The 26,546-nt window shown below is 38.3% G+C and overlaps 2 protein-coding genes across 4 annotated transcripts in view; both read right to left on the bottom strand.

The window, feature by feature from the left end:
- abcc2 (ATP-binding cassette, sub-family C (CFTR/MRP), member 2) overlaps positions 1–12,486 on the bottom strand; it is a 17,037-nt gene extending 4,551 nt beyond the window's left edge. The window contains exons 1-28 of one of the 2 annotated variants that reach the window (XM_043255116.1): positions 12,443–12,486; positions 12,063–12,120; positions 10,975–11,145; positions 10,303–10,446; positions 10,089–10,229; positions 9,052–9,174; positions 8,916–8,971; positions 8,510–8,732; positions 8,033–8,205; positions 7,686–7,863; positions 7,350–7,604; positions 7,045–7,110; positions 6,617–6,754; positions 6,205–6,351; positions 5,995–6,079; positions 5,712–5,778; positions 5,451–5,577; positions 5,158–5,334; positions 4,602–4,769; positions 4,189–4,372; positions 3,077–3,230; positions 2,800–2,899; positions 2,484–2,703; positions 1,778–1,932; positions 1,440–1,595; positions 1,086–1,285; positions 871–997; positions 684–785 (exon numbers count right to left, since the gene is read on the bottom strand). In XM_043255116.1, the coding sequence (XP_043111051.1) occupies positions 684–785; positions 871–997; positions 1,086–1,285; positions 1,440–1,595; positions 1,778–1,932; positions 2,484–2,703; positions 2,800–2,899; positions 3,077–3,230; positions 4,189–4,372; positions 4,602–4,769; positions 5,158–5,334; positions 5,451–5,577; positions 5,712–5,778; positions 5,995–6,079; positions 6,205–6,351; positions 6,617–6,754; positions 7,045–7,110; positions 7,350–7,604; positions 7,686–7,863; positions 8,033–8,205; positions 8,510–8,732; positions 8,916–8,971; positions 9,052–9,174; positions 10,089–10,229; positions 10,303–10,446; positions 10,975–11,145; positions 12,063–12,104 (3,879 nt within the window). In that variant the 5' untranslated portion in view covers positions 12,105–12,120; positions 12,443–12,486. The other variant, XM_043255115.1, reaches the window with a different exon arrangement.
- A 4,796-nt stretch (positions 12,487–17,282) lies between these two features.
- On the bottom strand, positions 17,283–26,212 carry LOC122356458 (tripartite motif-containing protein 16-like protein). Of its 2 annotated transcripts, none has more exons than XM_043255193.1 (9): positions 26,075–26,212; positions 25,695–25,954; positions 25,469–25,528; positions 23,987–24,021; positions 21,653–21,748; positions 21,336–21,569; positions 19,550–19,709; positions 19,356–19,403; positions 17,283–18,155 (listed from the first exon to the last, which is right to left on the bottom strand). In XM_043255193.1, the coding sequence occupies exons 2-9, from the start codon at positions 25,948–25,950 to the stop codon at positions 17,620–17,622; spliced, it is 1,425 nt and encodes a 474-aa protein (XP_043111128.1). In that variant the 5' UTR covers positions 25,951–25,954; positions 26,075–26,212; the 3' UTR covers positions 17,283–17,619. The 2 variants fall into 2 exon arrangements, with proteins under 2 accessions (XP_043111128.1, XP_043111129.1); XM_043255194.1 differs by having other exon boundaries at positions 25,695–25,846; positions 26,075–26,120.
- Positions 26,213–26,546: the final 334 nt, after the last annotated feature.

Here is a 26,546-nt window from a genome sequence, read left to right as displayed (position 1 = left end):
TTGGGTGTTTAGGAGCAGGACATGATAAATGCTTAAATGTATGATTTTATTGGCACTCTGTTTTATTATTTTTTGTAAGAAATGCCAGATAATTGCTTTCCTAAATACTGATTTCAATTATCTCCAGGTTTTCTCTAGGTGCAGAAACACCTGCTCAATTTCATATTATTCGATTCAGAAACCTAATATTAGAAGCTCTGTGAGGATTTCTTTGTGGCATCACCAACATTTCAAGAACAGCCAAATTGTTTTGTTACTCAAAATTCTGGCAGTACAGTCCGCTTAGTTTAAGGATGTTTTATGTCTGATACATGGTGAAATAATTCGGTCTTTGGACTTGTGTCTTGAGTCTTTCATCTGTTACAGTGCAATGTGTTTTCAAAGTGATTAATGACAAATTAATGCGCTTTCAGGTGACTTTTCTACTTTAAAAATAATGATAAAAATATGGTAATGCAATTTTAGCAAAGACTTCAAACAATCATTCTTGTAAAGTTCTTTGAACTTTAAGCCGTTAATAATTAGTGACAGGAAAATGTTGAAACATGTGGTCAGCAGTACTGACAAGCCTTTAAGGATGTGTTTCTATCAAGCCTGCTGCAGTATTAGGCTAGCTTTTAGTAAATAATTTAATAAAGTCAATTAAAGTTAAGAAAATGGTGAAATAATCCAAAAAACCACACCTCATTTGTGATCTCTGTGTACTCCCTCACTCTTTCCACAGCAACAATGTTGGTCTCCAGTTCTGACGTCATTCTCACGAGCCAGTTCAGAGTTTGAGTCACCTAATAAGAACATCACGATTAGTGGCACACTGTTACTGAACACAATTAATGTAATTTGACTATCACCTCAAAATCAAAAACTTACATTTAAGGCGTAAGAGATGGACAGTCCAACCAATCCACTATTCAAAGAGTCCCGAGAGATCACAGCAAACAAAGCTGCGAAAAACACCACCAGGTTCCCCAAAGACTCCAAGCGCATGGCCAGCCACCTGAAGGCCAACAAGCAACGATAAGTGCTTATGATGCAAAAACGTGTATTGCCTGACAAAAAAGCTGATGTAGAAGACCAGTGCTGACCTGTTAGAAACAATCCAAGGATAGACACTTTTGAGATTCTGATCGATGGTGTCCTCATTTTCCTTTAAGAAACGTTGCTGATGGCCATATGCCCTTATCACAGAGAGGCCCGATACGGTTTCTCCAAAGTGTGAGTATATGGGAGATCGAGAAACAGAGTCCAGTCGCCTGAGTTGCCTGGATGTAGCAACATAGAACCTCTAAAATACAGGAAGAAGGTTTATACAAAATGACTGGACAGCAGCAGGATAAATTTGAATCATTTTGCTTAAATGACTGATTCTAATTCTGTCCTGTATGTAAGAGAAACATGTTTTAGAAACTCATTGTCCATACAGAGAATGCCTGTATTACCTGGACAAAGTAGTAGACAACAGCCATGGGGACAACAACTGCGGTGAAGATTGGAGTAGCCAGACAGATAACGAACAAGGTCCCTAGAACTCCAAGAAGACAGAGAAACCAGGATCTGAAGGACATCGGGATCATGTCATCTACTGTAAACATATCCTAAACACAGTGGAAGAAAAAACTTTAGTTTAAGAACAGGCAAAGTTAAACAATCATTTGATATATTTCTAGTCCATATTTCATACTGCAAAATATACTGTACTAATTATAGATATTTGTTTTGGCTTTAGAGCGAAACAAAATCATGCTCAAAAGTTCAGGTAAATTAGGCCCATCTATACCTTGGCAAAGCGATTGACTATTCGTCCTGAAGGTGTGGTATCAAAGAACATCATGGGTACTTTGAGAATATTAGACAGCAGGTTTGTGTGTAGAGTCCTGGACGCAGAAATGGATCCGTCAGCTAGGAGTATAGTGCCAAAAAACACCAGAAAACCTGACGGGAAACAAACACCACTACTAAGTCACAGAGGAACATCCGTGAGCTGTGTCTGCCTATGAAACAAAAGGCTGAAGGCTTTATTTTTTTGTTCAGTTTAGCGTAAGCAGATTAAAGTTCACATTCGATCACATTCGAACGCACAAACAGGATCCCAAGAAATTAATTGATAGCTTTTGTTCTATAAATAGAGCTTGTCCTCTATTTCATTATTTACTAACACTTTATTTTGATGGTTCCTTATGAACATTCTGTTGCACCTACATGTCAACTAACTTTCATTAGAGTATAAGTAGACTGTATGAGCTGATAACTCATCTGATAACTTATTGTGATGATCTCCCAACAGACATTGTACAGACTATAGCTTTTCAAGCATATATCAAATTATTCTAACCCTAACCCTACCAGTCTACTAATACTGTAAAGTCAGTTGACATATAGGTGCAAAGTTATTTATTGTCAACAGAATGTTCATAAGAGCTCATCAAAAAAAAGTGAAGGCCATTATTTTTGTGAAAGCATATCTTAAACCTGTCTGCGCATACCTTGTGCCAATCCCAGGGCTCCGAAGACACCTATTCTCATGTCTCTGATATGAGCTGGGTAGGTTGTGTTGAAATATTCTACAGAATCCTCGGTCCAGTCACTGAGCCACAAGTTTTGACCAATGACGGCCACATTCTGGATGAAGTAGAACACGAAACTCCAGGAGACAAAACACCAGCCCATAGACCTCAGATACTGAAGATACACTGAGAATTTCACCTGGTTTACGGATCAAAAAATCATGTGCACAAAATAAGTGAGGGGAAAATGATAAAATATTGAATATGAGAACAGCATTAAGTTACTATTATGTACCCTTCCCGTCTCCATCGCCTCTTTCTCAATCAGTCGCTGTCCCTTCTTATCGTCTGAGTCCTTTTTGGATCGAACGGAGCTGTTTTTCCTCACTCTCACACTAAAGACAAGAAACATTTTTGTGATTACGAAAACGCGCTGCTGCAATCAAGTCACTTAAAATAATTTTTATCCAGAATGTGCACTCGTGTGAAGATCATGAGAACACTTGCAGAGCTGGGGCAATATATTAAGTTATATCTCAGAGAAGTGTTCTTCTGACATGAGTCGCTTCTACCTTCCGTTTGGTTTGCTGTGCCGCTGGCTGTGACGGAGGCTGTTTTCTCTCTTCAGTGTGCTTGAGACAATGTCCTCAGGAGAGTCATCGGCCTGTGGCTCCAAACCCTCCGGCAGCGTTTCAATCTTCTCGTACTCTGACTCCTGAGCTGATGCTTGTTGAATGGTGAGAACAAGCGAGAAAGTTATTTCAACTATAGGCCTATGTAATGTTTTAGAGATCATGGGTCATAATATATTGAAAAGAGTATGGTTTTATGATTAATATTGCCCACAGCCAAACACCTATGTAAGAAGATTTTGTGACCGTTCACTAGTGACGCAAAATCAGATTAAATCCAGTGACAAAGTAATTAAATTGGCAACACTGTTTCTGATTGGTTAATGCTTACTCTAAATACTCTTGTGTGAATTTTACAGTTTAAAGGAATACTCAAATTTTGGAAAATAAAAATGCCTGGTATGGCAGCACACTTCCTTGATTATTACACTGGAATGAGAGGACAGTTCCTAATCATATCGTCCTAGAAAACAGCAACTTTTCATTTTTGCCAGTCTTAGTACACAATATAACTACAGAAGAGTCAGGTTTTAAATAGTTAGAATATCAAAAATCATTTTGGTCATTTTTGAATGTAATGCTAATGATCTAATTGTATTCAGTGATCTATGCTAAGCTATGCTAAAAGTGCTATCGCCAGACCCGGAGATCGGCTGAATAGATTCAAAAACAGTACAAATTAGTGTTATTAACTGGTCATGACTTCAAAAAACAGCATCTAACAGCATATCATAGCAAAAGTCAAGCCATGAGGACAAAAGACCTTTTAAGAAATCAGCATGAATAACAACACAACACCATGAACCCCAGCAAAGTGTGTATCTTCTCCTGCGAGGTACATACTGTGCTTTGGCTGTCAGTTGACGGTTTTGTGCATTCACAGTCAGAATATCATGAGGAAATGCAACTTGCACCAAGAAACAGAACAACCGAGAGTGAAACAAAGAGGCCAGTACTACAGCAGACCTCCATAAGGCTTTCAGAATGTGTTCAAATTTATGATAATATTTAAAAGCCCAGAAGAAAGTACAAATGTCGGATGGGAGACAAACCTTTTCTGGAATCAGCATTGCTGCTTTCTTCTTTGCCGTACGTTTCCAGGAATTCAGAGAAAGCTCCTTTACTGGCTCGAAGACCCTTGTATGATCCTACCTCGGACACCACCCCATTCACCAATACAATAATCTCATCTACATACGGCAAGAAGCTGATCCCATGTGTTACCAGAATACGAGTCTGCAGAGAAAGAGAGGGGGACAAAACAGAGCAATGTATTTAATCCAATATGAAATCACTAGCAATTTATGGGAAAGCTGAAAATATTCTCTGCTTAGTGACAGGGCATTTTATTTTCATTAGAGATTAGTCTGTTGGATCAGTTTAGAAGCCAGCCTAAAGAAATTCTGATACCATAGAAAATAAAATTGTGTAAATAAGCCTAAAATTATTGCTGTTAGTCTGCTACCTTGTTTTTGAGCAGTCCTTTGGGTCCGATCACCTTCTCAAACAGATGTTTGCCCACATGTGAGTCTACGGCAGACAGTGGGTCATCCAGAAGATACACGTCTGCGGAGCTGTAGACCGCTCTGGCCAGGCTCACCCGCTGTTTCTGTCCTCCGCTCAGATTGATGCCCTGTGGTGTGAAAGATTCAGTTAAACCTGTTTTCTGTCTCAGCTTTTTGCTTGCACCTAAGACCTAAATTAGCGTGTTTATGAGGACACTTTTGACACATACAAGTGTGTATTTAACATTCAAGGTCTATAAATCAGCAAAAACTACTCAACTATATATGATCACTGTCCTCACGTGTGTGCAGAAACACTGAGAAACTCTGACAGCATGCACATACAGCCAAATGAGTTCCTTTCTCTGCTGATTGCCTTTCGGTCGGTCAAAATCACTTGTTTTTAAAACCCAGTGCTTAAAAGTGCATGCAGTAGATACCTTTCCATTACCAGCAGTAACCGATAGTCCAAAATCTCAACCGATGAGAAATCGTTACCACTATCACACGCTGTACCTTCTCTCCGATCTCAGTTTGGTCTCTTCCTGGCAGGAGCTCGAGGTCCGGTCCGAGCGCACACGAGTCCACCACAGACAGGTAACGCTCCTCATCCAGACTAGAGCCGAATAAGATGTTGTCCTTCAGAGTGGCGTTCTGAATCCAGGCCTGCTGCGGCACATACGCTACAGACCCCTGAGAGAGCACGAGAAAACACATCAATAAAGCTCCAGACAGCACATAAGTGTTCAAGCAGACGACTAAATCTGAAACTTGGCAGAAGCTCTTAATAAAGACATCCGTTTGGTTACTTTGATATTAATTTGACCCTTGGTGCTGTGCAGTTCTCCCAGCAGAGCAGATATCAGCGATGTCTTTCCAGACCCTACAGCCCCGACCACTGCCACCAGACGACCCGGTTTAATGTCCAGAGAGACGCTGAACAACACAGCCACCGGTTAGACAACAAACACACAGCCCAGGACACTTCTAGAACACTTCTAGTGGCATCTCTTATATACTGTAACAGTGTAAAAGTGTACAGTGCTGTAGAGAAACATGGTATATCTCACTTCTTCAGAACTGGATCTGCCTGTCTTTCCCAGGCATATGTCCCATCAGTCATGCTCACGGCGGCACCTAATTCAGCAAATTATGAAAAGAAATTATGGTATTGCTCTGAAGTGGTCTTTGCTGTATGTTAAATGAACGGTAATGAATACGTCAAACAGTAATTGATCGGATTATTTTAGCTTCTTTAAATAATTTGAAATCAGCTTGTCTGCAAAACTTATAGAAGTCTGTTCTCAAGATTGTCTAAAAGACACAGAAAACCCTTTAACGATGAGTTCTTACTGTGGCTGTCGTCACGCGTTACTGCCATTGTATCCAGATCATCACCACTCAGAAATTTCTCAAGCCTTTTCTTAGACACACTGGTCTGAACAAATTAGAGAGTACAAACCTCAGAGTTTTTAATATGATCGATTGAAAGGTAGCAGTGAAAGCTTCCACATACATAACAACATATACAGTAAATACGAAACAAAGTGTTTTTTGTAGTACCTGAACCATGATGGAGATCAGCTGTGGAAGCATGGCTAGCGGGAAGCGCAGGATGTTAAAGAGTGAGATGGAGGTAAAAGCTTTCTCTGCGTCCAGAATGTTATCAGGACTCACAGACACAAACACAGCGAAGGTCGCCAGAGACACCTGAAGACAACGAGACACGATATGAGCTCCATCTGAGGCCAGACCTCACACACAAGCAACAAGAGATTTACACTTATTTTTGTAGTCAGTAAAATTACTAGAAAATAAAAATGTCATTGAAATGAGGATTTTTTTTTTCTTTCAGGCATTTTACAAACTTTAGTTTCAGCCAAAAATATGAAATGACTTGAATGTGTATCTGAATGCTCTTTAAGAAACAACATTCATTTCCTTTTATAAACACACATTGCATTGTTATACTCACAATAGCTGGAGCACATGAAAATATGAAGACGGAGACCGATGAGAGGTAGGCAAACTTCTTCATCACCTTCAGCTCCTTCTCTCGAATGTCCTGAACCTGAGCCTCGAAAGACGATTCCCATGCATAATACTTCAGAACCTACCACACGAGTGATGGAAAGAAGTCAAAAATGTTCAAAAAGACATCAGCAAACCAAGATTTGAAGCATGCTACAAAAGCTGTCACTGGTGCAGTACTTTTTTGAAAGGTACAAATATGTACAAAGTATTAAAATGTACACTTTAGTTACTAATATGCAACTTTAACTTATTAAAATGAACACTTTAGGGGCAACTAAGGTACTTAAAGTGTTCCTTTTAAAAGGGTTCCAAAGCAGTGACAGATTTTGTACCTTTTTTCCTAAAAGTGAGAGTAAAGCAACTACTTACTTTTATTCCATTTAGTATGTCATTCACGATTTTCATGCGAGTGTCTTTAAATTTCATGTTTTCCACCTGAAAATAGTGGATATGAATGCAGTGTTATATGGATATCAGTATTTTTGAAGCTCTTCCCTGTTGAAGGTAGGTAGGTAGGTTTTGAAGCTGTAATGCTGGTTTAAGATGGTCCTTTGCTGGTCTTTTGCTGGTCCAGCCATCATAAGAGCAGCTTAAACCGGCACCCCAGCTTTAAAACCTACCTTTTGTCAGCAGGGTTTTACAGGCGCAATACTTGATGAAGCAAACGGAGTCACCTGGAAGCCCCTGGATTTGGTGGCCAGCCAGCCATTGATGGGCACCAACAGCACCATGACCAGCAGCCCGGCCAGGACAGAGGGACCCAGCTCAATCCAGAGGAAGGCGATGGACAGAGCGATCTGCAGCGGACACGACCACAGCAGATGGATGAAGTTGGTGACGTCGTTAAATCTCTGGGCGTCCGCTGACATCAGGTTGACTATCTCTCCGGCGGTCGACTCTTTCCTGGAGTCGTTAGACACGACTAACGCCTGACAGGAACCGTGATAATGAGCCATCACAATACCATCCACTGGCTATGATACATAATAATAACATGACAGCAGATGTACCTTCTTATAAATAGCAGCCATGAGGGCGGTGCGTACTTTCATACCCAAGATAAAGCATCGCTGGAAATACTGCTGAAGAAAAACTGACTGTAAAAAAGCCACCAGCAAAAGCAGCACGGCATACAGGTAACCAGTCCACGCGTAACTCGTTTTGTCCTGAGTGAAGGAGATCATTAACCTGTGACACAACACATCACACACCGATAAGCAGTTTCAGACTAAGAAGAACAAACAGGGTAATGGTCTTTTGCAGGCCATGTGCCTGGGAACCAGCACAGGCAAAAAAAAAAACCTCTTGTGGTGCAAGAAATCATTTGGAAATGAAAAGAACACTCAAGGTTACTTACTTGAGAAGCTGAGGGCTTGCAAATGCTAGAAGGTCTTGTATCAGTTTGTAGGCGGCTGATTCAAAAAGCACACCTTTGAAGGTTTTAACAATGCTGGTAACCAGCCAGGACTGAGGATAGTCAGATTCAGAATCCTTTTTCTTCTTCTTTTCTTTCTTCTTTCCTGTCTCCTCCTAATCAGATATTAAAGTATTGTGAGAGTGGTCCTTGGATTCAAAACATTGTATTTTCATATTACACAAAAAGTAGTATTTCATTAGTTTAACTGAAAATTACGCTTTGTGGTTTTTACATCTTGTTTAGTGTTTTGTTGTTATCTGAAGTGAAAAATACAAATTTTAATGTGAAAATAAGTGGTAACAGGCTATATTTATTAAACTGGGATCATTTTGAATCCATCGATTTGGTCTAATTAATTTGGTCACTTCCGAATAACTCAAATTTAATGCTGTCAAAGAAACTATAGAAGATGTTTACCATAACTAGAACATCCTGACTGACTCCTTTGGCCAAGCCATTCTGATGATCACTTTTAGTCTTTCGTTTATGTTGTTTCTTCTGCAGGTTCCTGTGGGCTTTTTTCAGCTCTTTCGCCATGATGTCCTCAAACTCCTCACAGATGGTGTGAGTGGAGTCCTTCTGATTCAGATCCCACATGTCCTCCTGAACCAGAGGCCTCTTAAAGCCTTTGATCACCATGCTGAGGAACAGGATTCACAGCAGAGTTACGCTTATGAAAGACCAAAACATCGCACATGCAGTATAATATAGGAGCTGTACTGGACAGACACCATAGTGACGTAGGTCATCAACAGAAAAACCAAAAAACAAAATACAGATGGCGCAAATGCAAAACGAGGAACAGAAGTAAACTCATATCTACCTGTTGAACCAGTTAAAGGTGATTCTGCTCAGAAACGTCGCTTTGGCTTCAGGATTCTGCAGCGAATTTGACAAATATACATTTACTGAATGCTTAAGTGACATAACATGTAAGATTTCTCACACGCTTTCCCTACCGTCTTTGCAATTCTTTTCATTTCAGGTGAAACGTCAGGCAAAGCTGATAAGACAAAAGCGATCAGCTGCAGGCCATAGCCGATGTAGAAAAGACAGAACCGTGGAAAATCATCGATTTCTTCCTGAAACATGTCAAATACATGATTCGACACGACAACATTCAATTCAGGGACATTAATTCATTTATACACACAATCTTTATTCATGTTTATACTACATTAACTAATGTCAGTTTGAAATTTGAAATCAAACCAAAGACGTTTTAATTACATACTATATCTCTTTTGAAAACACACATTGTTTTAAAGTGTATTTAGTTATAAATCCCCTTTATAACTGGCTACATATAATAGCGTTCAGCTGATGTCGTTTCTTTTTTTCTAAACGGTTTTCATTAGTGTTTTCTGTTGAGTATTGTATATCTGATGCACCAGGCTTTTATGGCTCATATAATCTAGTGAAAATATGGATAAGAATACAGCTCAGGTTTATTCAAACTGAACAAATATATGAATATGGTGCATGTGCTGATATTTATCTGCTGAAATTCAGATGTAAAATCAATGAGATGTTTATAACAGTAGAGCAGATACTGGCATAAAATGTCTTAAATATCAGCAGTGTCTCTATATCTAATAATATCTCTCAGTAAGATGAAACTGATTTGATGCAAACATATAATTCAATGCTGATATAAGAAATAAAGGCTCCTCAGAAGATGTGAGATGTTTTGGAGGTTTGTGAAGATCATTGCTGAGGAACGGTGAAAATAAAGTCCTGATGATCAGATTCTTCTAGAAAATGACTGATGGAGAATCAAGTAAAGCTGAGCTGCTTCAGTCCAGGAAGAGTTCATCTTAAATATGACTGCACTTATTCTGATGCTTACTTTTGACAGCAAAAAGACTCATGAAGCACGAGCTGAAGGAAGACGTCTGTACAGTGACACTAAAAGAGCTTTGACTCTCAGTCAGATGAAGGGAGATTGTGTGCAGAGCAGTTTAATCATGTGGATCATTTTGTGCCGGCTCAGTACCTGCTTCAGTGCGTCTCTCAGTAGAGTCTGGAACTGGAAGACGGCGCACACCACCTGAAGCAGCCAGAACACGAAGAGACTGCCGGAGTCGACGGTTCTCGGCTTGCGCCGCATACACTCCTGACACAGCATCACGACCACCTACACACACACAGCTGTTTACCGAGGGATCTCGACTCCTCACGTCTATTAAACAAGCGCTTCTGAACGTTACCCATGAGATGGTGAACAGGACCGGATTGGTGTAGAGCACCGCTGGATGTTTCTGAGCCGTGGAGTCACTTGACGGCCCATAATCCTCTCCGAGAGTGAGCGCTAGCTCTGCTATCGCCGTCAGGAGCAGCAGGCCAGCCACTACCTTCACACAACATCAGCAACCAAAGAGCGTCAATCAATCAGACAGCAAGCTTTACCGCTAGACTGTTATACTGCTTCACGATAAAAGTAGGTGTAACGCATTAATTATGCCTTGTAATGCACCCTATAAACGTTATAATTTGTTAATATATGACCAATTCATTGTTACATTACGCAATATTTAGAAAAACACGTTTCAGCTGTTTTGTCCAGCGACACGGACGCGATCAAGTGAAAAATTTCTCTCAGCTACGATAAGAATAAGTTTAGGTGAACTCTGCTTTAAAGTCAGCGTCAAACAGAGGTTGTGATCAATTTTCAGATCATTTTTGTTTCTATTGCGTATGTCACATCATGAACTGAGAACTGAGAACCATCTCCTGATGATCATCTGAGAACATCTCCTGATGTCCACAGAAAGAAGCTGATGTGTGTCGTGTGCTGTATACACTGCTTCAGTACTTGTTGGTGGTTTGACTATCTCTGATGAAATATTTAATAATGAGCGCTGTTAAATTATTAACGTCACCTGTTTGCTGATGTAGAGTTTAGAGAGCGTAGCTTTGGCCGGTTTCTTACAGAGACTTCTGAAGTGCCACGGAGCACAGAGCCACAGGAACGCTAAGGGAAGCCACACCAGCACCGTTCTCTCCACACAGATGGGCAGGTCCGGGTCCGGACGCTGCAGGTACGAGGCATTCTGACACACACACACACACACACACACACACACACACACGACGTCAGTGACTGGCAGGAGCTCATCTGCTGTCTCACTGTGACTCGGTGTGAAAGATTCTGCTGACTCTGTCAGACTGTCAATGATTACACACATTATAATAGATACACATGCAAAAAATGTACTAACAAAATAGAGTGCCACGACCCTAGATTTAATTTCTTACTTTTTTTTAGAAGCTACCTATCAAGGTGATTTATTTGAAAGCTCTAGGTGCAGTCTCGTTCAGAGCTCTCCTTCCAGTGGACATCTTCTTAACATTGTTTACATCCTTGAGTTTTTGTCAGTGATTTTTGGGTCACATTTGACCTTTATCTTTTGATCATAAAGGTTAATATGGGTATGAGTGTTGCGAGTCTAATTCTGCTATAAAACATAATAGCTCTAAAGCCGTTTGACTAAGTTGAAATGTGCCTTGAAGTTTGCTAAAACTCTTGAATAGTTTGGTGCCCCTGAATCAAATGGAGCATCGTTTGGTCTTTCTTTCTTTTAAAAAATAATTCTAGTCTGATTCACACTGAATTTATATTACCAGATGCATTGTTTAATTCGCATCTTAAATATAAAGTTTGTTCAACAAAACCAACCATTATCCTACAATTATCTCCCATAAGCCTTTATGTATTTACAATGCCTTAAAATATTTTACACCAATATTCGGATAGCCAATTGTAATGACATTAGCAATACACATATAAACTAAAACTCTAAATGTTTTAGAATATAAAGCCATATCTTTACTTGCCCCGGGAACACACTTTATCTCCGAACAGGTTCAAATCATTTGGTATGCTGTATCGTGGTAAATAGTGAAATCCCACTGTATTGTCTTAATTAAAATGAGAAAGTCCATAAAGCGGACGAATGACAGAACTTACCCAGAAAATGGAGCCGCAGTATTCTTCTAGAGCAGCAGACATGTTTCTTCCATCACAACTGACCAGCAGCAAAAACCAAAAGAAAGATGAGGCTTGTCTTTCACCCAAACACCAGCTGACTCTCTCGGTTAGAAACTTATATTGATTCTCTAAGCTGTAAACTTATAACTCTGATGGATCAGTAACAAAAACCTTCATCTATATTTTTCTAACTCCTCTTAACTATTAAGTAATCCTCTGAGAGACGTCTTCCACATCGGCTCCCTCCAGCTCCTCTAAGCTTCTCAGAGCGTCTCGTCTGAATAAATGCATAAAACGAGTTTAACCTTTCCCCGCTTCTTCAAGAAGAAAGTGATTACGGTTCGCTTTTCATTACTCACCGGTCTAAAGTCCAGGTTCACCATGGTCATGTACATGTGAGGAAGGGGAGGAGGGACGCGGCGTCTGTGGAGTAAGGGGCGTAGGGTTTCCTGCTACTTCCTGTCTGTCACATAACATCATTACAGGAGATAAACACAGCGCAGCCGCCTGCGGTTAGGGTAAAATCTGTATTATGCTTGTCATTGTTTCAGAATTGACTTTATCCGTCTTTTGTGCTTCTTCGAATAGCTTTGCAGGAGTCCACAAACTTAACAACACGAGCTCTAGAAATGGCTAAAGCAAACGCAGAAAGAGAGAGAGAGAGAAATAATTGTCTGTAAATAGCTTGCTTTAGAGATTAGATTAGATTATTGTCAGTCATATTATACAAAGAGAACATCTCACTCTAAATGCTGCTATTCTAAAAAAATATAACTAAAATTTGAATTAATTGATCAAAAAATACAGGAAAAAATTGAATATTGTGAAATATTATTGTAATGTAAAATACATTTTTCCTATTTCAATATGCTTTAAAATGTAATTTATTCCTGCGATGTAAAGCTGAATATTCAGCATCATTTCTCCCATCCTCAGTGTCACATGATGCTTAATACTTTTTAGGAAGCTGCGATACTTTTTTCAGGACGCTTTGATAAGTGATGAAAGTGATTAAAAATATCAGTACAATATTTCGACAAATATCGTTAATATTTATATTTTGAATAAATGCTGTTCTTTTTAACTTTTTATTCATCAAAGAATCCTGAAAAAAGGTATCATGCTTTCCATATATATATATATAGCTTTGCATCCCAGAATTGAATTCAAAAAAGAAACCTTTATTTTATATTTTAATAACATTTTGCAAGTTTCTTTCTGTATTTTTGATTAAATGAACACAGCCTTGAAAACCATAACAGACTTCTTTCAAAAAAACAACAAAACATTAAAAATAGTTCTGAGCCCAAACTTATTCTATGCCTAAAATGCAACGTTAATGCCTAAAAACAACTTACAAATTTCTCAAGATGAGAGATTGTATATATATATATATATATATATATATATATATATATATATATATATATATATATATATATATATATATATATATATATATATATATATATATCATTTTTCTTTTTTATTATTTGGCCAGTGATAATGTTTACAGTTAATCATTACATTAGACGTGATAAGATACAGTGTCCTGTGACTCATTGAGGATCCAAGGACACATCAGCATGACAGACAAAATGACAATTACACAGCATTTAGCTTAGAATCGTTTCCCTAATGAAAACTACTGTTTATTCCACCTACTACTATACAAGCTGTCAAATCAGCTGTATAGGTAATATATGCACTATATGTATATATATATATATATATATACATATAGCAAACAGTAAAGAATTAGAAGAGTAAGGTAATTCATCCACTGAGGTATTATGCATTGCTAAGGATGTTAACTATGTTCTAATGATCATAGTAATAGAGAATAGCACCCCACCCCGTTTACAAATATATACCCCCTGTGTGTATGTGCAAGGGTCAATGGACACAGTTCAACTTCATAAGTGAGCTATTTCACTATAAAGGACCTCAGTGGCAATAAATAGTCCATGAAAAATGATAACCCTATCCCCCAAACCAACACGGTCTCCCCCAACTCTTCACATGCTGCCGTTTTGGCGAGGATCTCTTCTTCAGCACAGGGTACCCCTTCAGCGTCATGTTTCGACACGCAGGTCTTTTGCTGCTTTAAATAAGAAGCTCTCGGCCTCAATGTGCTGACGCCCGATACTGCTGATTTTATTGTCATAATTAAATTATATATTAGATAATGGTTGGCTATTATCACATGTTGGGATGTGATTTTTTACTTCTATTATTACATTGTTTACACTTTTGTGAGCATGTGACCCAACCCCTGCCCCTACACCTACCATTTGCCAATAAAACACAATATATACTAGAGTCATTATATGTTCAAAAAGGAACCATATTCCAAGTCTTCCCGAGGGAAAGGGATTGATTTGTGAGAGGAACAGACGCGATCACCATCTCTGTCGGCCATAAAGCTTAAAGTATGTGTACAAATGAAAGAAAAGGCCAGAAGAAGCCTCACGTCAGCCTTGTTTGTGAAACACTATTGGCTCTTGTGAGCACCAAACTTGAAAACGCAGAGACACGTTTGGAAAGATTGGGATAGGCTGATGAGCGGGGTTTTCTCACAGTTTCTGAAACGCTCTGAAGCAGTAGTAGACTGGTATATGATCAGCAATGATGAGAATCTATCAGCAGTGGTCCGATGAGAGACAAAGCAAAAACTAGCAACATGCTGTTAAACACTGATGCACAAGAGAAATAATTTGATGTGGTGTAATGTTGGAAGTCACACAAAAATGTAATGATGGTTAACAAGAGAAATGTGGTACTATATCCAGTCTATTAGCAGGAAGCTAGAACTGCATCATTGGGCTCATGTTTGTTGGACCGTGAGTCATTGGTCATCAGGCCCCAGAATGGCACTGTAAGACTTTCAAGTGACTTTCAAGTTAAGCATGTTACACAGCTCTCAGAGTGGAATGCTTTGAAACATGCTCCCTGATGGGTAGGTAGATGGGTAGATGTTGCCCCAGCCAGGACACTTCAGGTCTCTAGATCCTTGAGGTTTTACGCTCTCAGTGAAGGCCCTTGTTCAATAAACTCACACTGAGAAGCAATAGTTTTGTGCATGAGTAGATTATGGGGTCCCGGTGCTCCTTGTAGGCTCTTTCAAAATTTGCTAATAAAAGCTACACTCTCTGCGGTACAGCTGTAATGAAGTCTCCCATCTGCGCCCTCTTAAAAAGTTGGGTGGTGTTCCTCTCTTTGTGAGGGTTAGCCATGAGCCTTCCGCCTTCTTGTGAGGGTTTGAGGACCAATAACATCACTCTCAAGAACTCCATATGCAATCAAATGTCACGCCCTTTTCTACCAACTTTGGTCATTTGCCTCTATAGTAGGAGCCTACTGACTCCAGATGGAATATGTGTGGTTCCCTTACAATCCCATTCCTAGCACCATTTGCAGTCAACCTGCTTCTCTGTTAAGTGATTGTGAAGCCATGCATTTTAGTCATCATTTGACCCATTTTCCATGCATTACATCATTATTGTTATTATTATTATTATTATTAAATGTAATAATTATATATAGTCACTATTTGAAGTCTAAACTGGATGTAAACTGCAAAAACATCAGAATTTGAGACAAATTTCTTAATAAATTCTATATATGCCAATTCTTTTAATGACCAATAGGAGAGGAGGATTTGAGGAGGATGATTTGTTATGTTGCGAAAGTTGACAAATCATTGAAAATGTACTGTTGGGTAAGAACGTTTTGCATTAATGTGGTTAAGATTGACTTGTTTGACATGAGGGAACCAAAAGAAGTTACGTGGACATTGTCAACTGAGATCTATTTTGATTTTGGCAAGAATTAGCTAAGCTAATGTCATTTGGGCTAACATTTGGTTTTATCCTAAAAAAACACTTTGGCTCTATACACTGGAGTATTGTTTTAAGCAACTTCTTGGTGGAAAACTGATAGCAAAATCACCAAGTCCTGATCTGTTAATGTTGGCTGAATTGAAACAACATGGTGTGATAGATCAGGGATTGCCTCAAGGACACCTAGCTTATTATTCTTCAAATGATCTTCTAACTCATAATTCAGTTTCTAAGTGCTATTGCAACTGCTAGGCTTTTAATTTTTAATGACAGGTACACTTTTTTAGTAAAAAAAAAAAAAAAAATCATGACTTTGCTAAAACCCCAAACAATTCCAAAATAAATATGATGGTAACTCACTAGTAATGACTTAAGTATTACCAAACTACTAATTACTTGATCAGTATTTTAAAGAGAATATCATCCTAACTCTCTAATATCAGCGGAGCACATTGTAAGCTTTTGAGATGTATCTAAGGTTTTAGATAGTAATGGCTGTGTTTTTTTTGGTTTTTTACTAATGTTATTTGTTGTATTTTATAAAATATTATGTAATGGTGAAAACTGCAGGCCTGAACAATCCGAAACATTTCTCACAGATGAAGTTTCAGAAATATCAACAGTGTTTCTTGTGTCTCCTAGTAAGCAGTAATCAAGTTATCAAGCAATTTCAAACCTTCAATTTCCTGGGAAAATGTCCCTTCCTCAAATGCAATACTAATAAATATGCTAACAAAAAATTAACATCTCTCGAAAATGTAGAGTTTCAAATATGATAATAGAAAATATATAATAATATATTTCTAAATATGACCTTCTGTTAGGATATATGAAGGACACAAAGAGTATTTATTACACGTTTTGGGAGAAAACACATGGGAAGGAAATTATATTTATTATATTATATTATAATATTAGACATCTAGCAAATTACTACTCCCATTATTACACTTCTTTTTTTATTACATGTTGCCCCAAGAATTAATATACAAATCAGGTAGAGTGTGTAGAAACATTGTATACAATGGGAAACGCTCTTATCGCTATTTTTAACACATACTGCATAAAGTAAAATATTTAATTCAAAATGGTATATTAAATGGTGTTATATTATATCTTCCTGTCACACCATCACTTCCGTTCGCCGTCATCAACAGAAGCTGAAGATTAAAAAATTATATATATATATATATATATATATATATATATATATATATATATATATATATATATATATATATATATATATATATATATATTTTTTTTTTTTTTTTTTTTTTTTTTTTGCAGGTCTCCGGAGGCTATGGTTAATGTCTATAAAACAGATTAAAATATATCTAACAGAATTAGTACCCAGAAACTTTTGCAATTAAAGGTAGATTAAAAAAATATTAAAAATAATAATAGTAAGAAAAAGGAGATCCACGCCATACAGTGAATGGATAAAAACAGTAATAATAGAAGCAGGTTATAGCGATATGAGACATCGAGTCAGTGACGATTTCATATCTTTTTCTCCTACGTTCTTGCACTCCTACACTGATAAACACAACAGAGAAGAGACTGCAGGAAGATGATGATCTCACAGGTTTAGATAACAGTCATGCAAACTGAAACGAGAAGTGCTAAATGGTGCTTGTGTTACCAAACCTCACCACACTCTCACAATCTCTCATCAAGTATATTCTGATTTATCAACACAGTTTCAACGACGAGTCACTATCCATTCTAAAGCCGGGACAGAGCGGATGAGTGAATGTGGTCTGGACTGTGTGGATGAGGCTCATTGTGTCAGAGACGCTGTAGAAGGACAGAGTTCCTGCTCCGTGATCCACATACACTCCTAGTCTACTGCTGATGGGCATCACAGGGAGATCAGTCCATGTGTTATTGTGCACAAACATATTAATGGAGGGAGAGTAGCAAAAACACCACGACTGATTGTTTTTTCCAAAGTCACACTCATTACCCCATCCCTTCCTCCTGATGCTCTTATAGGACACCGCTATAAACACACTCCCACTCCACTCAATCTCCCAGTAACAGCGTCCAGTCACACTCTCCCTACACAACACCTGACAGCAGTGACTAAACCTCTCTGGGTGATCGGGATATCGCTGCTGTGTGAAAATGGAAGGGCAAGAGTTATCGTAAGCAATCGCTCTGTTGTTCTCCGACAGAAGGGTGCATTCGTGCACCGTGTTCAGATCCAGAGTGAACTGACGGTAATCTGAAGGAGATAAAAGAAGGATTACTAATCTGTTCTCTTCATGTTGGGTGTATACAGTACAGATGATCTGATATCCTGGTTTTTTTTGCATATTTTCTCAAGCCCTGGTCAAATGCCTAAGCAACAAAGCAACAGAATGACCCCTGGCAACAGAACTGACAACCAATAAGAGGCAGATTATATTATCTGTTATAGGCTTAAATATAATAGTTGCCATTTTATCAGGTGTAAGATTAACACATTGAATTTTGACCAATACTAACGGAAATGAAATGATGTTTCTATCACAGTTTCTGCTGCTTCTTCGTCTGTGGTTTCATTCAAAGAGCCTGTACTCTTTCAGAAGATGCATAATAGCACTTCCTAGCAAATAACAGTCAAAATATGAATTTCTGTGGAAGCACTGTGTCAGAAAATTCGGTCAGCAATGGTGAAAAAGCACTGGCACTGCTAGTTTATATAACGTTCTTCAACAGAATAGCCTAATGTAACTTTACCTCTAGTCAAATCAGGATATCTTAATCAAGTGTGGTTGCTTTTTGTGGAGATGTGTCAACCAGTAACATTAAAGTGAGCATATTTACATGCACACCGGTAAGCTCACAATTATCGGCTTATTAAAATAACCAGTTTTGCCAGTTTATACGCAATTTAGTAACCTGACAATGCAAGTAAGCTGTGTTTACATGACTTCATTCATAAATCTGGTTATTTCCCTGTAGTGATGTCGAAATATAATCATTGTCAGTTGAGACATTAAATGAAGCCATTTAAAGATGTTAAATTTAAATTAGAGCTTATATATTATCTTTTCATGCAGTTATAAGTGCAGCATTGAACAACTTCTATTTCCGTCTCATAAAATAGCCTGTATTTGTGTAGATGTGCTTAACTGCACTAGCTCTGTCACATGCACATTTTAATAAGCTGACAGAAAGCAGGTTACTGCATTTACATGAAGCTCAAAATCGAGGTAAGAGGCAAAAGACAACCTTTTCTGAGCGGTTTATGCTTACGTCTTTTATGACATTACTCCAATAAAAGAAAACGGTGCATTTTGGTTTAGTAAGCCTAACCTGCTTAAGAATGGGCATGTAAACGCTCTCAATGACAGCACTAGAAATGCCCGTAAATGCCTCGTTGTGCTAAGACTAATGACGTCCAGCGATACAGTCTTTAAAAACAGCTTTAGTGACTTACATTGTAGGAGGTCGTTTCTGGTCCTAGAAACAAGGTTGGTAAACGTGACTGTGGAAATCAACAGACATGAACAGCGTGATTCTCAAGAAAATGATCTCTGCATCCATTCCTAAGAAACTGATAGTATGTTGTTCTGCATGATCTACGTGATCTAGGACCCATTTCTGAGAGCAGATGAGTCTCCAGAACGTTACCTCTGTCTGAGATCTTTTTGAGTTCCTCCTTGCAGAAATCCTCCAGTTTGTCTCTGAGCTGACGGACAGATTCTCTCAGGCCATCAAAAGAGAAGAGAGAAGTGAAGGGAATGTTGGGTGCTTCTGTTGATTCAGGAGGAGGTGAAAGGGCCTGGAAACTCTACAGAAAACAAAAATTAAATCTCAGTTATTCAAAATCAAAACTACTAGTTTGGTAGCATGTCCCACAGAATGTTTTATGATTATCCTGTTCTTTACTTTTGTAGGACAAAAATGGGCTAACTTTAGCTTTAAAACCATGTTACTCTTTTAGTTTTGCTTGTGCCGTAGATATATTTTCTACATTTGTGTAACTACACTTGCTTTGGTCTGCACCCATGAAGTATGTTCATTATGCTAAACTTTCTAAAACATAAACGAAACATAAAAACCAAAAATGTGTTCACGAAATATCTAAATGCTTTTATTGATATCTACATTCTCTGATAGAGGGAACAGAGACAGTGTGTCAAAATACCAACACTAAGTGTCACTCTTTTAAAGTCTTTGGAGACAGGTATTTGAGCACCACTGACTGCAGCGGCTCGAATCGTCTCTGGACAGGAAACAAAAGTTTTAGGTGGTCTACCCCAAGCTTTAGTGAACAAAATAATTTCAGTGAAAGCACCCTGTGCAAGGAAATTCTAAATATTAAAAAGGACATTCACGTGGAGGACGATGGAGTAGATGGAGGTTCTAGAGATCTGGATACGGGTGCCAGAGGCTGCCCCATCTCGGAAAAAACAGATCCTGCCAGGATGTTGTGAAGAACATCAGTTCTGTAAACCAGGTCCAGTTGTGCCAATACGGTGCAACTAGAAGGACACATTTGCGAAGGCCCCAAAGCTGTGTCCCAATGCATCCATACCAAAGGTGCCCTTGTTCTGGGAGTAAACAGATGCAAACAGGTCTGCCTGTGCCTACCGAAGTGTCTACAAAATCAGCAGGATTGTCTCGTGGTTGACTACCCCAGAAGTGTGGGCTGTCATGAGAGCCTGTCATTTCTGCCTGGACGTGAATGACATGAAGCGAACTCAGATGCTACATGCCCCATTGCACATGACACATGGGAGGCATGCTGTTATGTTGACCGAGTCCAACTGCATACAGAGAAAAGAGATCCTCTACACAAGGGAGGGTTTGTTCTTTTTCCAGTTGACCCGAAGCCCCAGACGGTTGAGGTTTTGAAACACCACGTCCTGAGTTTGCAGAAGTACTCTTGTCAGTTTTCGAGGTAGTTGAGGACGCGAATGCTTCTTTCCCTTAAAGGAACGAGAGCTGCCTCCAACACTTTTGTGAAGACATGAGGTGACATTTTATAGCCGGTGTGCATGATGCAAATCTTTCACACCAATGGGCATTGTTTTTGTTACACTTAAAGGTGGAAGAATTCTCAGATGAGATCCCAATTTCCCATGACTGCCTCACTCACTTTGGTACTTAAAGAAAGAAATAGAAATAGAAAGAAATAGAGGAACCTTCAATCGTTCATCCCATTGCACTTAATAGCAATAGTTGTATAATCTACTTACAATGCTTTTAGGAACTGCAACACTGCAGAGTTTAGCATCAAACCTAGATCAAACTCACCTACATGTATCTTTCTAGTACTCCTGTAGATCTTAATATAAGTTTGAAGTGCTGATGAAACTAATTTCATATTCTGTTTTAGACCTGTTTCGTAAGACAAATCCTGTTCCTGGAGTCCCTCAGCAGTTCTCGCTGAAATCCACTAGACCTTTGTTACCTTCACGAACTGGGTTTGATCCTGCGTGTGTGAAAGCTGCTCCAGCTCAGCGTCTCTCCTCCTCAGATCATTGATCTCCTGCTCCATTTGCTCCAGTCCTCCTTCAGCTCGACTAAGTGCAGCCTGTTCCTGGTCTCTGATCCGCTGTCTAAACTCAGAACGACATTTCTCAATGGAGCGAATGAGTTCAGAGAAGTTCTGCTCACTTTCCTCCACTGCTGTCTGTGCAGAGCGCTGTTAGGACACACAAAACAAACAAGCCGTGGCTTCAGAGGGACTGAAAGAGGAGAGTCCTAACCGAGACGTCTCAAACTCACCTTATAAGACTCTGCAGCCTCTCTCAGCTGCTGAAGATCTTTCTCTCTCTGCTGGATTCTCTTCCGGAACGTCCTCTGCATTATCTTTATCTCAAACTGGAGGACAAACCAATTCATTCATTCATTCATTTTTTTTAACACTGAAAAAATCTATAATTATAATTATTAAATAAATACATCTTGCATGTTTTTGAAAAATAGTAATGAAATACAAGTACGAGTTCATTTTGAGGTTTTTTTGTTTTAGGTTCAGGAATAAAAAAAGTATAAACAGTCTGAGAATTCAGTTTCCACCTTGTTAAGAATCAAATGTATGCCTTCATTTTTATGTAAAAAAAAAAAAAAAATAAGTTATGATATTTTGAGAATAAAGTTGAAATATTATGAGAATAAAGTCAAAATATTACAAGAATAAAGTTGAAATATTACGAGAATTAAATCGAAATATTACAAGAAAAAGTTTAAATATTGTATAAAGATCGATTCACATGCCGCCTAAACCCAAGTGAATACAACGATATGTCACACACATTATAAAATTATAAAAAATTGTAAAAAAAAAAAAAAAAAAAAAGATTTTGAAAGACTTTCTCCCAGTGCTCCCAATCTGGACCAGTTGCATGTACAAAAGAACATCTCAAAATATTATAACTTTAACCTTCATTCTTCAAACCTTTCGACTTAATTCTCAAAATACTTTGACTTGATTCTAATAATCTTGTGACTTTATTCTTGTAATATTTTGACATTATTCTTGAAACATTTAGATTTTATTCTCATAGTTTTTCAACTTTATTCTCGTAATATTGCTTCATTATCGTAATTTCGACTATTCTCGAAATATTACGACTTAAAATTTTGTAATCTTAGTTTTTTTATTCTTAACATGACACTAAAATGTCGTCGTATAAATGGTTTCCAGCTTTGGTACAGTACGGTATGGTGCGGTACACAGTTATGTCCGCCTCCGTTGTCAGAAGTTGTAAATAGTAACAAAAAAGCTAATTGTAGCATATCACTTTTTGGTGTGCCTCCATTGCGGTACCAAACACAGCAAAGAGTACCAAAGGGTGGAGCTAAACTCAGAATGTGGATTGTTTGACTTGTGCAACGGGATAAAGCATCCTTCAATTGTTCTAACGTGCTGTCTGGGAGTTCCTTTACATTGACTTAATTACGTCGCAAACACAAAATAAAATATAACATTCTATAATTTTATATTTTCACACAGACAATAGCTGTTTGTCAATATGCATTCTTGTCTGGTTTTGTGGACTTGTAACACTTTGAACTTTACTGTTGTACAGTGCTGAGTTTGCTTTTGGCTTTATTTCCAGCATGGCTCACCCCCAAGAGCACGTCTGTTTTTTTCGGAAAGAATCATTTTGATATGAACATGATAAAACTACAAGACTTTTTGGAGATATGAAGATTGCCGTGTTTCTCTAGAGGTACGTAAGATTAACATGAGATTGGGTGAAACTTTGTGTGTTATGTACCCTTTACGGTCAGAACCAATTGAGCTGGACAGCATCGACTTTTAGTTTCAGTTGTTCTGGAAAAACATGGACTAAAAGATTCAACTAGCTTAACACTGACAAATACAAAGCCTGTACTAGTTCTAGAAATAATGAAAAATACATGGGATTAAATAATAATTGGAACTTTTTCCTCCTAAGCCCGGCTCACACTGTGAGTTTAGTCACGAATTGGCCGTCCAAGACAAACTATGAAAATCCTAAAAGATTGCTATAATCCTAGGCTAAAATCTGTAGTCTCTGATCGTTACCGGCAGCCGATTAATGGCCGTTGCAATCAAATTCGACCTCAGACGAAATTGTGGCCGTGAAGATTTTGCTCATAGTCCTGCATCTCCTACAATGAGCAACAAACTTTCTTCACGTATTTCATGATAAGCATTCATGCTAGAGATTACTTCTATATGCTATAAACTCCTATAAACTCATCTGATATGTTGCCTTTGCTCTGATAATCACCGGTTACCTGGTTGTGTTTATATATTCTTATATTCTTCTTAAATACGCTGGCTTTCTGCCATTCATATACTTGATAATCATGATAATCAACGTTTAATTCCCACATGCAATGCAGCTCGCTGTCACTTTATAACGTGTGGGTTGATGTAAGGCCCTGAAGACCAATCAGAAAATCATATTACATTCATTTTCTAATCCATAAAAAAGCAAGCCAAATGAATCTTCTTTTTAAATATGCACCATTTTCTACATTTCCTCCACTAATAATTCAAATTATAAATGAACACAGTGAACATTTCAGCGGAGTTTAGTTTAACTTCTATAATCATTTACTCACCTTCATGTCTTCCAAATCTTCTTCGCTGGTCTTGTCTATTGTTAAACACAGAAAAGATAAACTGAAGATATGTCTCTGCTGTTTGCAGAGTCCAAATCACAAGGTCATGACACAATACTCAAGAGATGTTGAGTTTGGCTCTGAATACATGACGAATGGTTGGAGAGCTTTCAGTCCCTCCACAGACGATCTACACAATCCTTCAGAGACAGGCCAGAGTGAACTATATGAAACTATACAAAACAACCACTAGATAAAGTTTTATACATACATTTTTGTTGTAACTATGTTTTATGTTGTAAAAAATCCCCAAGAGGAATGTCTTAAAGGGTTCATCGCAAGATGTCATTGATCTGTTCCAAACCTGTAAGACCTTCGTTTATCTTCATAACACAAATGAAGATATTTCTGATGAAATCTGAGAGCTATCTGACCCTCCATAGACAGCAACACAACTCAAATCATTCAGCTCCAGAAATGTAGTAAGACAGGTAAAACAGTCCGTGTGACAGCAGTAGCTCAACTTTAGTTTTGCGACGCTAGTAGCTTTTTTTAGCGCAAAGAAAACAAAATTATTCACCCGAGTTATGTCTTCCATCGTTTTAGAGAGGAGCTCAACTCAAATGCACGCTTTCCACAGATCACGTTCATGAGCTTTATTTAAGTGAATTGTTATTTTTGTTATTTTTGCATTTTACCCCACCTGAGGAGCCAAGCGTCTCCAAGCTACAGATTTTTTTTGTTAAAAATCAAATAACAGCAACATTATTTTCGCATTATTCGACGATAATTGATGTCACTGTCACTAAAACTACGATCAGTATAGTGGACACATTTACAGGAAAAGAAATGACACTATTAAGTGAGGTGTTTTTCCCTCTCTTCCCTAAACAGAGGGATTGAAATACTTGCCCTTGTTTTAACGCACAAAGGTCTTGGTCTTGGATTATCCTGTTAAAAAAACGGCCTTTTGATTTGAGCTGGTTAGCTCCTGTGCAGTATCAGCTCAAACCAGCTTCCAAGCTTCAAAACATACCTAACCAGAATATGCTGCTTTTTTTCAACAGGGTAGGTCCCGACTACACGCTTTTCAGTCAAGTTCAAGCGATTTAATGATTTAACACTTAATCTCTGGATTACTTTAAATGCCATCTTTACTACTTTCCTTGGCTTTAAGTTGAAATGGCATAGGCTGTCTATGGAGGGACAGATAGCTCTCAGATTTCATCAAATACTTCTTCATTTGTTCTAAAGATGAAGGTTAGAATTGGAGGTTATAATGGATTTCTTCATCACACAAACTGATTTTTATCACTTTAAAATACTAATCCACTTTTCATGTTTTATATGTAATTTCAGTTAAGTCAAACCAATTGTAGTTATGCTGCTTGAAATCCTATATTCTCTTCCACTGACTCATGACTAAAATAAGAATAAACTTAAACCTGGCATTTCTCTGTACAGATGCTGATCAGTATTTACCCTCGATCTGTTTTAATTCAGCTTCAACAGGATCCTTAGTAGTGCCTTCATCCTGAGGAGCTGAGGAGAGAAGAAGATCAGAATGAAGACACAGTCACATTAAACCATATAAGCACGTAGGCTTATAATATTTGCAATTATATTTATTATCAGTTTTGTAATTCATGTTTTTATTTCTAATTTAAAAGGCAAATCGTACGGCTTGATTTGAGCAGTAACATGTTACCTTGCTTGTTTTTGTCCTCTAACTGTTCAGCCACGTGGTTCTGGTTCATCTTCCTCAGGATCTCCACCGAGACCTTCACGGCTTCTTCTGGTCCAAAACGCTTCTTTATCAGATCCACCGTGTCAGGAGCGTCTGCCTTCTCCAGGACAGCACTGGAAAGACAGTGATGATTCTTTAAGTGCCATTTAAACCTCTTGAGTTCATCGGTGTCCAGATCATCCAGAGCAGCCAGAAGATGATCTGAAACGTGCGCCATTCTCCTTCACCAGGACAAGAAGATAGAGAAGGTCATCACAGGATTTGTGCCCAACAGTTATAATTATTTTGAAAAGATTTAATAATTAGAGCTTCAAATCTTTACGTAGTATCTACAAACTCACCACGTCTGAAGGATTCTTGTTCTACCCTTGAAATGCGGTCTTCAGATTTTTTGTTTTTCAACCTAACAAACCAGAACAGGAAAAACCAATAAAACCAGTTTTTGAACAGACATATGTGGGAAGAGTCTCTGTTGAAGGCTTTCAATAAAACCTTGGTGACCGGTGGTATATTTTGAACATCTGACCCAATCCAGCACTGGATAATTGGAGGTTAACCCACTATTTTTTAGAGTGACTCTGAATGTTCTCTGAATATAAATGTCACATGATGACAAGCAGTGGGAACAGTGTTTCAGCTGGTGTGGATGTTAAGACTATTAGCAGCACATTAAATATGTTACTAGCCTGTGAACGCAGCTGTTGTCTGCTGAACCCACAGGTTACCCATCCATCAGATAACCAGTGAAGTAGACAAGAGTACATACCACACTGATTGTGTCATTGACCAATCACACAAACTCAGCTGCCATGA

Source organism: Puntigrus tetrazona, chromosome 13 (genome assembly GCF_018831695.1).
Source record: "Puntigrus tetrazona isolate hp1 chromosome 13, ASM1883169v1, whole genome shotgun sequence".
Taxonomy (NCBI): Eukaryota; Metazoa; Chordata; class Actinopteri; order Cypriniformes; family Cyprinidae; genus Puntigrus; species Puntigrus tetrazona.
This window is presented reverse-complemented; position numbering and strand designations above follow the sequence as displayed.